Source organism: Falco naumanni, chromosome 3 (assembly GCF_017639655.2).
Source record: "Falco naumanni isolate bFalNau1 chromosome 3, bFalNau1.pat, whole genome shotgun sequence".
In the NCBI taxonomy this organism is placed as follows: domain Eukaryota; kingdom Metazoa; phylum Chordata; class Aves; order Falconiformes; family Falconidae; genus Falco; species Falco naumanni.
The window spans coordinates 118,159,444-118,173,713 of NC_054056.1; the positions used below are offsets into that span (position 1 = coordinate 118,159,444).

The window sequence follows — 14,270 nt, forward strand, 5'->3', positions numbered from 1 at the left end:
TTACAGCAAAGTTAGCCTATCTCCTGGCACAGATACAGCCTGCACAAGTAAAAGCATCCCATGGCAGACCAGGACCTCCTGGTCCCCCCGGGAAGGAAGGACTCCCAGGAAGAACTGGCCCTCCAGGAGAACCTGGCCGGCCTGGACAGACTGGGTCTGAAGGGCCACCTGGACCAATTGGTCCCAAAGGCGAGTGAAACCTGGTGTGTTTGGGCAGGCAGATAAATGGGTGTGTCCACCGCACTTGGGCATCCACCTCTCCTGTTAGTAGCATCTAAGTGGTCCTCAAAATGCTTGTGTTAGAAGCAGCCTTATTCTGTTGAATCAGAGATGGTGAATGTGACCAACAGTTGCTCGTGTGTTCCACCTCTGGCCAGAATTGCAGTTGGGTGAGTCTACATTCCCACTTAACCTCCCATCTCAGAGGACTAGCCACAGCTAGGAACTATTTTTAGCAGATATGTTGCCTTCAGTGTGGAAGACCTATGGTAGTATTCTTTAGCTGTGTCGATCATGATCATCAGTTCATTATTTTTCTTTGCCTCTCTACAGGAGAAAGAGGAGAAAAGGGTGAGAAAGGAGACACTGGCATTGGCCAACGAGGGGAAATAGGTCCTCCAGGAATTCCAGGTGTGTTTATTGAGGACATTCCACAAAACACATCACTCAGAACTGCTACAAGGACACAGATCTCTGCCATATTAGATAGATGATCAGGATAACATAAATACAGCTTACAGAATTCCTGTAGAAAATGGCTCAAAGGGAAGAAATATACCACTGGCATCATATCTGGCCACCTTTGTTTACTCATCCTGATCGACAGGTATAATGATTCATCTCGGTAGCAGCTAGGTTAACTGACCTTTGGGACAAATCCAAGTGAAGCTTTAATTACTCGATACACTGTGAAGTGTCCTATCTGCCCTTGCCAGAATCTTGTTATGACCAAGCTGAACCCAGAGACTCAGGCAGTTTCAGATGTTATAAAAGGTCATATCCAACACCTGTGCCTCAGGCATACAGCTCGTGCTTTACCTTTGCTGGCACAGGAGCAGCAAATACATTTTGCTTTATTAGGAGCCGTTGATCAGTTTTGCCTTCACCCTGTTTAGTTGGGGAAGGAGACTATGGGAAGCCTTCATAACTCCATGGTCTGCGTTTGGCAAACTGACCCTGCATTGCCTTAAATTCACAATGGACCCGCTATCCTTTGTACAAATGAGTTATATCCCAAAGTTGCCTCTTGCCTCCAGCTTTCCCATCCTCACCTCCTCTCTGTGACGACTCTATGTCATGAGCTGGCCTGTGAAGCTGCACAACTTCAGTGTGGTGATAGAGGAAGAGCAGCCATAGCAGGGTTGTGCAGCCCAGGGATGCCGTAAGGGGTGGAAATCTTCCTTTCAGAGCAGACACACTTGTCACATCCTTGTAGATACCTGCTGGCCATACCCAGATCTGTCGAAGCTGATGGCTGCATCCCAGTTTGGCAGCAAAGCCATCTCCTGTGATTTTACACTGCTGAGTACTGCACCCTGGGGGTGTCACTCATCAAGGTCATTTTGTTTTTATTTTAGGCCTCCCAGGGGAGCCTGGTTATGCCAAAGATGGGGTGCCAGGACCGCCCGGCCCTCAAGGGGAAGCTGGTTTGCCTGGTCTCTTGGGTCCACAGGGACCTCCAGGAGCCAACGGACAGTGTGACCCTGCTCAGTGTGCTTACTATGCAAGCCTGGCTGCCAGACCTGCCAATGTCAAAGGGCCCTAGCATGCCAGGAGTATCCTCAGACTTGTTTTTGAAACTTGAATTCATCACGTCTGCCAAGAGCTCTCAGATGTCTTCAACTGTGTTTCTTTCGTGGGAGGCCTTCTAAAGCCCACAAATGCTGCCGGTCGGTCAGAATATTTTTATGAATTATAATATTATTATTATCTTTGATGTGATATGTGATATGTGAATTTGGTTTTGGTTTCTCTAACATCAGGGCATATTAAAATATTAAAAATAAGTGGTTTTTTCTCTTTTGAAGAGCATATAATATCAATGCATTGTGTAGCCTTTTACGCAAAACCATTCTAATGCCAAAATTTTGTATGTTATCTGGTCAATTCTTTCCAAAGCTTTACCTGTCACCCTTGAAATGGGAATCAAATCCTGTAGCCTGGGGTATTAACTGTGAGAAGCAGGCTTTTTACAAGGTCGTTGGTGCTATCTGCCATCCCTGTGGAAGGGAGGGAGTTAAAGCCATGCCAAAGCTGGAAAAGAGGCCTCCAGTACATTCAACTCACAATGGACAGAGTTACGAACAGCCAGTGTTTGTTTCCAAGAAGATCCCTGTTAAATGTAATGTTCTGCCCATAGGTGAATCTGTATCCTATAGGAGCTACTTTTTATGGGACCATGTGGGATCTCACAGTAAGGCCTGAAGAAGCCACAGAGATGATCTAAGCCTCCTCACGGCTCCTTGTGCAAGAACTTCAGTACTCAGAGGGTTTGGTTCTACCAGATGGAGCTTTTCTTCCTTCCGTCAGGGAGATGCCTCCACAAAAAGCTTTGATGCTGTCCTCTGTCAGCTCAGGGATGCCAAATCCCTGTTCATTGTCAGTGCACACACAGCTCCCTACCGCTTCTTCACCCAAAAGTCAGCCAGAGAACACAGAAAGTCACCTGGTGTTAAAAATCTCAGGAAGCCAAGTGTGACTTCACCATTTTGGATGAACCACTATGACAATAACTTGGCAAGGCTGTGTTTTAGATGGTAGGTGAGAAGTTGCAGGTTGGTTGTTCAGAAACCTGGAGGAAATTATCTTTGAGAGCAAAAGCGAAAAGTCAGATGCTGGCCCTTTTCTCCTATCAGCTAATTGCCAAAATCAACCTGAGAATGCAAAGAGAAAGTAAAGAGGGGATAGAGTCTGAAAAAGACCTTCATGATACAACATTCATGAGTTTAACCCTCTGACCAAGACGTGCCCGCCCACCCACAAAGGTGAGGATCTGAGAGGTGATCGAGCCTTGGATATATGTGCCAGCCAGCAAAGCAGCTGCATTTTCTAAACTCTTCTGCACAAAGCAGTTTGTAGTGAGAGACTGGAGTAATGAACCTGACACAGGCACTAAGTGCTGAATGTGTTTGGAAATCTCATCCGGTCTTTTGGAGATGGAAAAGAGGCACCCTGCCCTGCTGGCATGTTCACCATATGGCATGGTGCTTCCAAGCTGGCTAAGCCAGACACAAGCCACAGCTGTCTATAACCACCCCAGGATCAGACCCTGAGGCTAAATCCCAGAGACTGGAGCCACCCTCTCACCCAACAGCAGATAAAATTTGCCTCTGCTTTACTGAAAAATGAAATTAAATAACATGTTCACGTGCCATGGTTAAACAGTTTTTACTGTGTAGCTCTCAGTGGTGCTATTTTTGCTATTTCTTATGCAAATAAACTCTGATTTGATTTTACTGTGTTTCTTGCTATGGAAAGAGCAATCAAAGTGAAAATATTGTGAAGTGAAAAGCTTACAACTTTTAAGTAACTCTCAATGGTATATCTGTTACTGTACTGCATCTTAGGTCAGCTTGCCCTATTTCTGTATTAAGCAAGCATGTCGATCACATTGTATTTAACCATTTTTCCCAGTGCAGGCTAAGTGAGATTTGACCCCCCAGTGGTGAGGCAGAACAGGGTTCCTACTCAAGAGTTACCTCCCAACATGGCACAAGACATCGTTTTGAATAAATGTGATGGCAATGAGCAGGTTTTATGGAGGTCAAACATGTTGGCTGGACCATGTTAATATGACATTTAATTCCTGTCATGACAGTGACTCAGCCTCTGGAGATTGTCTCTCATCATCTGTGTATGCATGTACTATGTGTGACGTAGACTTCAATATATTCCAGCGCACCAAGTGAAGGGTAGATACTTAATGATGTTCTGTTAAACAAATCTCAGGGTCTTTGACCCCTGTGACATCATAGAATCATAGAATAGTTTAGGTTGGAAGGGACTTTTAAAGGTCAGCTATTCCAACCCCCAGTGGGTGAGATGGTATCTAGCTGATGAAGATCTAGGTTGTGGGTTTTTTGATAACCCTTTTCATTTGAATGTCTGTTACAGCTGTTGTGAGAAGTCTGCGTTAGGAACATGAGGGACTCACTTGGATGTTTAATAGCAGTTAAAAGGTCTGCATGGGTCAGGCACAGACCATGGCTCTGCAGCTTCTCTACCCAGAAAAGGGGACACAGCCCGATTCCCTTTGCTCCAGCACACTCCCTAGCGTTACGGCTTTCTGTTCAGTCTGGTCCTGGAGACTGCCCAGACTGTTTGTGCCCTCACTTCAGTAGGTGCCATTTCCCTGCTTTTTCTTCAACCTTGTCTTCTCTCCGGTCAGTGAAATGGCATTTCCCAAGCAGAATCTGTTGCTAGTGAGAGGAGTACAAGACACATGCTGCAGACCCGGATCAAGACCTGTGCTTATAGTCACCCAGTTTCTATGGGTATAGTCATCAAACGGAGGTTTCTATGGCTGCCACCTCTTTCAGAAGCAAGCTCTACAGGAATGTACCTAGGAAGTCACCTACAATAAAAGGTAAGAAGAGAGGGTGTTTTTGCAGGATTTCAAAAACCACAAGTTTTTGCCTCAGTCTGTTCGCAAGTGTTTGCAATCTGGCCTGAGATTGCCTTCCAAATTAGGGCTGCCATCTGGACAGCCAGTAAACCTACAAATACAGCCCTGGGCATGGTCAGAAGATGCCCTCCAGAAAATGCAGATGCCTCTGTGCCTGAGCAGGTGATGGTGTGTGCTAGAAGGTGACAAGCAGACATGTATTGTCTGTCCAGCACCTTGCAAGGTGACCATACACGCAAGTGTATGGTGGCAGGTAGGGCAGATGTGGTGCTGATGGCCTCTCCCCTAACTGCTCTTGAATGAGAGAAGGCTTTTGCATTTCAGTGCTCCTGTCTCTGCAACAAAGTGTTTGGGACATTGTCATAAAGTCTGTTCAGGGAGTCTGAGGTTTAAACCCAGGAATACACTGATGGTTTTGTGGGGTTTTGTTTTGGCTGGTTCTGTGGTAAGAGAAGATATACTGTTAAAATTGCATTAGAGGGCCAGAAAATGTACTATTTGCATATTTAAAAGGTGATAATGACATATGGGGTTTATGGCATCACTGTGGGTTGTTCCTTTTTTTTTTTCTTTTTGTTTTAAATCAAGTGTGTAAAATATTGCAATTCTAGCAAACAGACCGCTGTTCCATTAATTTTTTTACCTGTCAAACAAATTAAAAAAACAAACCAAAACAACAGGATCATTTGGGGAAAATATTTTTGCGTGGTAAATTATTTAATTTATAGTTGTTTTCTGAACAGTTTTGAATTAGCTGCTTCTTGGAGGCTGTAGCAGGGAATGGATTATTTCCCTTTGCCACTTGTGAGTGGCTCTTCTCAATACAGTTTTATGATACTGTTTTCCTGAGCTGTCCTTTTCCCACCCCTAGTTAATGTGGGCTAGTTAAACTGTGTAAGGCTGAACTCTGTTCTATGTTTATTTGGAAATGTGTAAACAAAGCAAGGCTACTACTCTGTTCAGGACAAACCCAAATGTATGTGGTTTTTTTTTCACAAAGACAATAAAAATGCAGTAGCAGCTAAGCCCGAGCTCTGTGCTCTGACCACAGAACTTGCTGGGAGATGAACACAGATTTTACATTCTGGGCAATTAAAAAAGGAATAATGTTATTTTTTAAGAGATAAATTAGAGTTTACTGATGGTCCAGTCTTTTAATGTGGAAACTGGCCAAGCTCTGCCTTGCTATAGATTGCATTTTGACAGCTTCTGGAGCAGGATAAGATGCCTAGGCATGGCTGAGTGTCACCATCTGACAATGTCTTGGGTGCCAGAGACAGGGGACTGATAGATGTGATGATGTGACCTAGGGGGGTCTTTCCAGATGTGCAATGAGTGACCCTAGGGGAGATTATGTATCACGTCAAGTGACGTAAGATGCTTATGTCTAGGTATCTGAATCCCATGCTTAGTCTCTCACAGTGAGATTCAGAGTCAAGCCATGGCACCTGCACTTTGGTGGCTCCAGTGTGAGCTGGGGAGCCTGGAAAACAATTCAGCTCATCCTAAAGGAGGCAGCTGAAGCACTCTGGGCTCTATTGCCTACTGTAATGAGGTCTTAGTGGAAAAAAGATCTTCTGGTAGCTGTCCTTATCCTCCATCATTACTGGGTTGGTGTCAGAATATACGTGTTGCAGATAACGAGGTGTTGGGTGCTATGTGACTAGCAGCCAGGCATCTTAGAGGGAGAGGGACAAGGTTAAAGCACGAACCTGTGCTGTCCTTGTACCAGGGAATAACAGGAAAATTTTCTTAAAATGACTGCACTAACTCAACAGGAACATTATAGACTGGAAAAAAAATCCACTACTACCTCTTTCAGCCTCCATGAGCTGGAGGCCGGTGCTGATGAGGGTTAAGGCTTCTGCTCCGTGGCATAGGGGGTAAGAGCAGCACAGGGACAAAGTCAGTCTGGCAGTGAAGGCAGGCTCCTTCCCCAGTCTGCAGCCCTGTAAGGGGTGAGCATGCAGCAGGGACCAGGAGTCCTCCTTATTGCTGTTTCTACAGACCCAGCGCTGCTGGGGGAAGATCCTCTGCATCAGCCACCCAGTTGCCTCTTACGTCCCATTTTGGCACCTGAGGTCCTTAAGGTAATGAGTCCATCAGAGTCTGGACTTTTCTTTCAACACCTTTGTAAACGGTGAAGTTGAATTAAGAAAAGGGAGCTTTATCAATTTGGTTTAAACCAGGGAGTCACAGTTTTTCTCTCCTGACTTGTGAAATGAGAACAGCTCATTTAAAAAATCATGAAGACATGATGAACAGGAGGTAGTTTTCAGAGCTGCTTTACAAAGGAGATTTTTGCTGTAAGGGCTAACTTCTGAATACCTTGAGTAGCTTGACTCAAAAATACTGATGCTGGCATAATTCTTGTTGGAGTTTGTCTGAACTGAGAATGAGAATACCCTGCTGGGTCTCTGGGGAGGTCATGTGTTGAAAATATGGACTCTTTTTGTTTTACATTTTGGTTCATGAACCTCATGTAGAAACCACAAGGGAGCCATTTGACAGAGGGACATCAATCATACTCTGACATTCTCAATGAACCACTGATCAGCATCAGGAAGAAGGATGTCCTGCAAGATGGACCAGGAAAGAACTGGCCACCTTGGTAAAGGAAAATCCAGGGTCAAACTCCAGGTGTGAAAAAATGCAACAAGAGAACAGTGACCAACATCACAAAAACCTCTCTCTGACCACACTTTTGGCTCTGCATGACACACTGTCTGAAAGACTTGGGTTTTGATTTGAAGGGATCATAGAATCATAAAATGGTTTGGATTGGAAGGGACCTTAAAGACCATCTAGTTCCAACCCCACTGCCATGGGCAGGGACATCTTCAACTAGACCAGGTTGCTCAAAGCCCCATCCAATCTGGCCTTGAACACTTCCAGGGATGGGCCATCCACAGATTCCCTAAGCAACCTATTCCAGTGCTTCACCACCCTCATAGTGAAGAATTTTTCCTTATATCTAATTTAAACATGTTTAAGCATAAGGCAGCACACACCGCAATTCAGTTTATTTCACAGGACAGACGTGTTCGACAATGTGTTCTTAGAAACACATTTTTCCTCTTAGTAATGTGGGGGATGGTTTTAATCCAAATCTGAAATTATTATATTTGCAATTACTTCTTCAGCACTTTCTTGATGTGAGTTGAGTTTATTTTTATGGTTAATTGTGAGGCCTGTCATTTCTGGTAAGCAGCGTTCCCCTGCAAGTGAAAACTCATTTTTCCTTGGCTGCTGTATTAATCTCTGATGTACACATATTTCCAAGCTATTGTACCCATTCTTTCTTTTGAAGAACTACAAGACTTTCTCAAGTTCTGCTGAATCTTTTCCATGTAAAATGTCCACCCTTTCTTGGTGAAGCTAGTACAGGGTGATGACCCCAGGATCTGCTCACGCTATTGCATACTCAGCTATGATAGTCACAGCTCAATAGCTTATGCAGTCCCTACTGGGAAACCCTGCAGGCCTGACTCCATCCACCAGCATCCCAGGAGCTTATAATGCCAAAACAACTTCACAACACTGCTGGATACAAGGCAAGTGATACAGTTTTCTCTTACAGATTCTGAAAATAAATCTGGAGGAAATTCAGAACTTGATTTTTATAGGGTCATGGTATTTGCACTCTGAATCCAAGTAAAGGGTAACAGCTGCTATGTAACAGCTTTAAAAATCTGTATTTCAGGGTGAAACCCAATTTAAAAACAACAGAATCTGAAGTGTAAGTTCAGAAGGTTGGCCAATAACCCCAAAATTTTCTTGTCAGCATTGTCTGGATAGAGGGCTCCTAGCACCTGCCACCTTATGTCACACACTCCCCTGGTGCTGGGACACAAGCTCCAGCATACTCAGGACCATCTGGGCTGAGGAGATGTCTTGATTTCAGCTGGGATGGTGTTAACTTTCTTCTTAGTAGCTAGTACGGTGCTGTGTTTTGGCTATGATGTGAGAATAATGCTGATAGGACACTGATGCTGGGTGATGTTTATACTAAGTCAAGGACTTTTCAGTTCCTTGGGCCTTGCTGGGGGGGGGGAGCATGGGAAATTGGGAGGGGACACAGTCAGGACAGCTGAGCTGAACCAGCCAAAGGGATGTTCCATACCATAAGATGTCATGCTGAGTATATAAACTGGGGGAAGAAGAAGGAAGAGGGGGACATCTGGCATTGTGGCGTTTTTCTTCCCAAGTCCCTGTTACACATGCTGGAGCCCTGCTGTCCTGGGGATGGATGGCTGAACACCTGCCTGCCCATGGGAAGTAGTGAATGAATGCCTTGTTTTGCTTTGCTTGTGTGTGTGGCTTTTGCTTTACCTATTAAATTGTTCTTATCTCAACTCTTGGGTTTTACATTCCTTTCTGATTCTCCTCCCCATCCCTCTGGGTTGCCAGCCAGAGTGAAACTACAAGAGACCAGAACTGAGCAGGGTGTGAAAGCAAAGCTGGCATGCTCCCCTTTCACCAGACGTGACCGGACCTGCTTGGACCATACCTCTAATACATTGTCTTCTACCTTTAATAGCTTGTGAGATGCTGTGGAGACCTCTCTCCTTGAAAAGCATTTTAAATTGTTGTCCTAAGCGTCTTTTAGCTGAAAGCCTTAAGGATTAGAAGAAGAAGTAAAAGAGGTGGGCTTTCTCAGCCTGAGGCTTCAAACATGCAATTTCCTCCTTCCAGGAAAATGCCCTGCTCTCTATATCGCATCCTGTGCTGAGTGCCTTGGGATAAACCTGGCATTTTACATCTCCTTCAAAAAGCTATACCAGTGAGGAATAAAAATTTGCTTTTAAATATGCCAGAGCAAGTGCAGCACAAGAAAGACAGTATCTCTGTGGTGCAGGAGTTCATACACCCAGCAGGAGGGAGAAGGACTTCCAGATTTCAAAACCGATTCTTTATTGTGTTTGCTGAATGTTAAAGGCACAAACTGACCTGAGGACAGGATGTGCTCATTGTTTCCAGCTCCCAAGCCACCAGCTCTGCATTTGTCTGCCTCTTGTCCTGTTTGCCATGTGCTTTATCTTGTCCCATTTACCACGTGCTCAGCTTTGTTGCTGCCATTGCAATCCCCTGGGCCTGGGCAATGTGAATTCCTTAGACAATGGCACCTTTGGTGCTCCCAGGAGAGAGCTACACCCAAAGATATGAACGAATCTTCTGAAAAGCAGAGGCACAGTGCTGCTGTTTCGCTTTCTGAACACTGACAGATAATTACCACCAGCTTACTGGCTGCAGGCACAAAAGCCAAGGTCATAGCCCAGGAGCTGGGTTTTACGCATGCTGCAGATCCTGAAGGGAAACACCTGATCAAGTGAGAAGGCCAAGTGTTTACTCTGTGGGATGTATCTGAGCAACCCAAACACTCTGCGTGAGTGTTGGTAGTGTGCCCAGCAGAGAGGAAAGCTGACAGCAGGCCCTGACCCACCAAAAACCTCAGAGGTTGCCTGTGGAACGTGCAACAAATTGTCAGTGACCCCCTTGGTTCACCCCACCACAGTTCTGGTGAGACAGTGGATGCAGCCACATCTTTCAGATGTGACGCTAAAGGCCCCAGTCCACTCTGGAGGGATCCTACCCAGCATGCTCTGAAGTATGAAGGGAAGAAGAAACTGAAGATCTCAGACAAAGCTGGCACCAGTTCTCGTGCAGGTCTTCAGCTTGGACCAGCTGCAGGGCCTGGAGATGAGCCCAGAATGGGAGAGCTGCCTAAGGTACTGGATGGAGCGGCTCCCCCCAAAAGATCAGTCACCTGAGGAACCTAACCTGCCTCTACGTGGACTCCAACAACTTGAAGAAAATCCCTGCCAAAATTGGCACTTGGAGTCACTTGGAGAGGCTCACTGAGCAACAACAGCCTGAGCTGGCTGCCACCAGAAATGGGGGCACTTCAAAGGCTGCACAACCTCCGCCTGGCCAACAACAGCCTCACCAGGCTGCCTGCGCCCCTCTGCCAGCTGAGCAGCCTCATCCTTCTGGATGTGAGTGACAACAAAATAGGCACGATCCCCTCCAGCATTTGGCATCTGGAGAAACTGGAAACGTTGCTATTGCTCTTCAGCTCACTGGGAGAGTCTCCCCAAGGATGTCTGTCTTTTAAGGAATCTTTTTGTCTGGGAAACAGCCATCTATGGCCCCTTCCAGGAACCTTTGGGGAGCTGGTGGACCTGGACTGGGGATGCAACTACTGTTCATGCAATTTTGAGGGGAATCCACTTCAAAGTCCTCCCCCTGAAGTCTGCAGCAAAGGCTCTGAAGAGATCAGAGACTACTTCTTGTCATTTCATAGGACTCAGAGAGACTAGACAACTGGTGTCAGTCCTTTTGAAATGACTGAGATGGATTTATTCCATGCAAATCAACAGCGTGAACAAAATGTGTTTCAGGTGGGAAAAACTGGTGAAATCACTCTGTGGAGCTCAAAAGCTTCCTCACTCACCGAAAGCTGTAAGATTTCTCTGGCAGTCTTTTTTATTTTTACATCAGTATTGAATGGCGGTGTATATACCTTTCAAAAAATCATTCAGGGACAGCTAACTTTTTTTTTATTTATTTATGGTTGTGTAGACCTATCTCAGGAAATGTTGCAAACAGAAATCCAGTCTGAGCACAACAAACAGCTCGTCTGAGAGGATAGAGTCAGGTAAACAACTGGTGGTATGTAAACAACAATAATCCGTACTGTTTGTTTGCACGCTGGGTCGATGCCTGAGCTTGGACTTGAAGTGCAGGCTGAGATTTCTGGAAGCATTTAAGGCAATGCTGACTTGTGGATTTGGCTTTGCTTCAGGTAGCTCAGAATCTCATGACTTTCCATAGTATTTTACATTCAACACACAGGTTGAATCAGCTCAGGCTTCTGTCTGGCTCTGGATAAGAACTAACCTGTGTCCACGTCCCACAAGGTATCATGCAAGTGATGTCTCCATTGCTTTATCAGGACATAGTATATTTCTCACCCTCTTTTTCCCAAAAAGCGTCTCTGTGCAGTGCTGTCACACTCTCTGGAGGCCACGTGTCCCTGGAGTTGTTGTGTCAGTCTGTCCAGAGCAGACCTCAGCGATACTGCTCCACAATGGCTGGTGATGCACAGGGGTAGCCCAGATTTAGAGCGATGCAGCACAAGCAAAAAGTTTCCACAGCTACCAAAGCTGGGAAAGTGTTTAGAGATATTAAAATATGAGCATGCAAACTTCCTGCAAGGGAACAGGAATTTCTGAGATTCCCTGTCTATAATCATAAAAGGCTTCATCAGTGTTACATTATAGAAATTTGCTGAGACTCTTTGCTGTTTCATTTTGCTCTCTCCCTTAGCCTCTCATCAGCATGTTCCTCCCACCTCTCCTTAGCTTTGCTCTTTGTGGGTGTTTTCTCGGTGGCTACTCCCTCTGACATTATCTTTGTGTTTCATTATTTTCTCATCAAAAGCCTTTCGTTCCCTTATAAATGCTTTTCTTTGCCCTCTGTCTCCTTTGTTTCCTATTTCTCCTTTGGCCAACATACAGAAAGCTGCAGCTTGTTGTCTTTCCTGGAAAGAAGAAGGGCTGAGTCAGGCCTGCTGGGAGCCGAACGTGTTCTTTCAGAGTTCACAGAGAAAAGGAGAGAGAAAGGGCTTGCGGCATCGATACACGGACCGTTAAGTCTCTTTTCAGTTATTTTCATATCCTCGTAGCAAAGATCAGTGCGAGGAGAATAAGACATCTGAATCAATGCTGGAATTTTACTGGGTGGCAAAACACAACTCCAGATGTTCTTAGCATGAACTGATTTTAACACTGCTCTGCCCCTGGGTCCACCCCAGACCTCTGTGAAGCTTTCAAACCAGCAGTCACTTTTTGGCGGTACAGTAACCAGTTTCAGTATAGAAGTACTATATCACGCAGTAATAAAGCAATGCATGGCAATAACAGGCATGCAATAACAGCACACCAGTTCAGTTTTCCTGCAGCTGATTATTTCTAGGATGTGTGACGTAGGGAAGAGAGGAGTAAAGGGTCCATGGTGCCTCACTCACTTGGCTCTTTCTGTTACAGCATGGAAAATCAGAGATGAAAAAGCAGGACAAGGAACTGCAAAGTCCTTTGCACTTGGTTGTTTTTCAGAGGAGATTTATAACACGATAAGGGACCATGTGTAAAGTAGCTCCCGCAGTTGGTGCTAGGTCAAACAGAATGTCAAGGTGGCAACATTAAAGCCGTTGAAGGACCAAAGCTTTGTTCCTGTTTCTGCCATTGATCCGTTCTCTGGACTCGAACAGGTCTGCTGTCTGATTACCCCGTTCCTCCCACCCCATCCAATATGTGCGGTCACCCTGTCTTTCCAAAGCTTGTCTAGTATGGATCATAAGCATAAAGGCAGTACAAGCAGTGGGGCACAAGTAAAGACAAAGTTACTCACCTTTTTTAGGACATGTGCAGGAATGAAATTCTAGGAACTGTGGTCTTTTTTAGAGGCTTGTGACTAACGCAACGAATCCTTCCAGAGTGTCATCTTAGACAAGTGGTAAGAAGGGCAATTTCTCATGCCCCATGTCAAACTTTTCAGATCCTACCTTGTTGTTTTTCTTCTGTTGATGCACAAGGTTTGGACTTCAGGATCCATTTCAAATTTTGGCTACCTTCCCCTTCTGCTTCTTGGCCAGTGATTCCCAAAAGGCAAGCTGACTTTAGCTTCTTTGGGGAGTTCATAGAATGTCACAGCTTTCAATTTTGTTTTTGGCTGATCAGGTTTCACACACTTGGTGTAACCAGTTCTCTCTCAAAAAACTACAGATATAATTTCTGAAGCCTGATTCTATCTGTTAATAATATACCTGTCATTCCTGGGAGTGAACGGAACTAAAAAGGGGGTTAAAGCCTGCAAGAAAATGTAATCTTTAATAAATAGTGCCAAGGCATTTGCTGTAAATCTCCAGTCTGTTGAGATGAAGAGGAATTCTGAGAAATCGATGTGAGTGAGAGCACTTTGACCATACCATCAAGCTGCTTGACCAGACTGAATATGTTATACAGCTCAAATAAATTCTGTCCTGATTACCAGAGTGTCTGTCACCTCTTCCCTTTCCCTTTTTCCTGGTTGCTTCCAAAATCCCAATTCCCAAAGTGGAAACTCAAACAGTGCATATTCACTGCAGTATTCTGGCATCTGTGTTAGCAGCATAGTTACACAGAGCAATAACTAGATCTTGGTGGTGTCATTAAGTTGGCATTAAAATCTAATCTCAAAGTGCTTATCCTGTATTTGATGTACTAGCTGTATTGTTGCTAAGCACCCTCCTTTGCCTGTGCTCATTAAAACTTCAAGTGTTAATAATAGAGAAGAGAATGGCAAACTGCTAGGATATAGGCCCCTGGCAAAAAGACCCAGATATAATCCATACTCGGGGGGGTAGGAGGAAGAGAGAGGAATTGTTAGAGCTGACATTCAGCATTGACGGGAGTTGTGCATGCATTTCCCTTCACTCCGTACTGCACTGCAAACAGACTGGCGTAGGAGATGAGCATTGTCCCCTGGAATTGCATAGGACTTTCAGTTAAAAACTTTGAACTCTTGCAGCAGAACAGTAATGAAATGTATAAGCAGTGAGTGAAAAAAAGCTCTGAATAGAAATTCAGGGGGAATAATACATACA

General features: G+C 44.9%; 1 protein-coding gene across 1 annotated transcript in view; it reads left to right on the forward strand.

The window, feature by feature from the left end:
• Positions 1-3,763, forward strand: part of COL22A1 (collagen type XXII alpha 1 chain) — a 237,409-nt gene extending 233,646 nt beyond the window's left edge. The window contains exons 63-65 of the mRNA XM_040588639.1: positions 7-189; positions 553-630; positions 1,578-3,763. Of these exons, the coding sequence (XP_040444573.1) occupies positions 7-189; positions 553-630; positions 1,578-1,765 (449 nt within the window). The 3' untranslated portion in view covers positions 1,766-3,763. The remainder of the gene's footprint in view (positions 1-6; positions 190-552; positions 631-1,577) is intronic.
• The last annotated feature ends 10,507 nt before the right edge of the window (positions 3,764-14,270 follow it).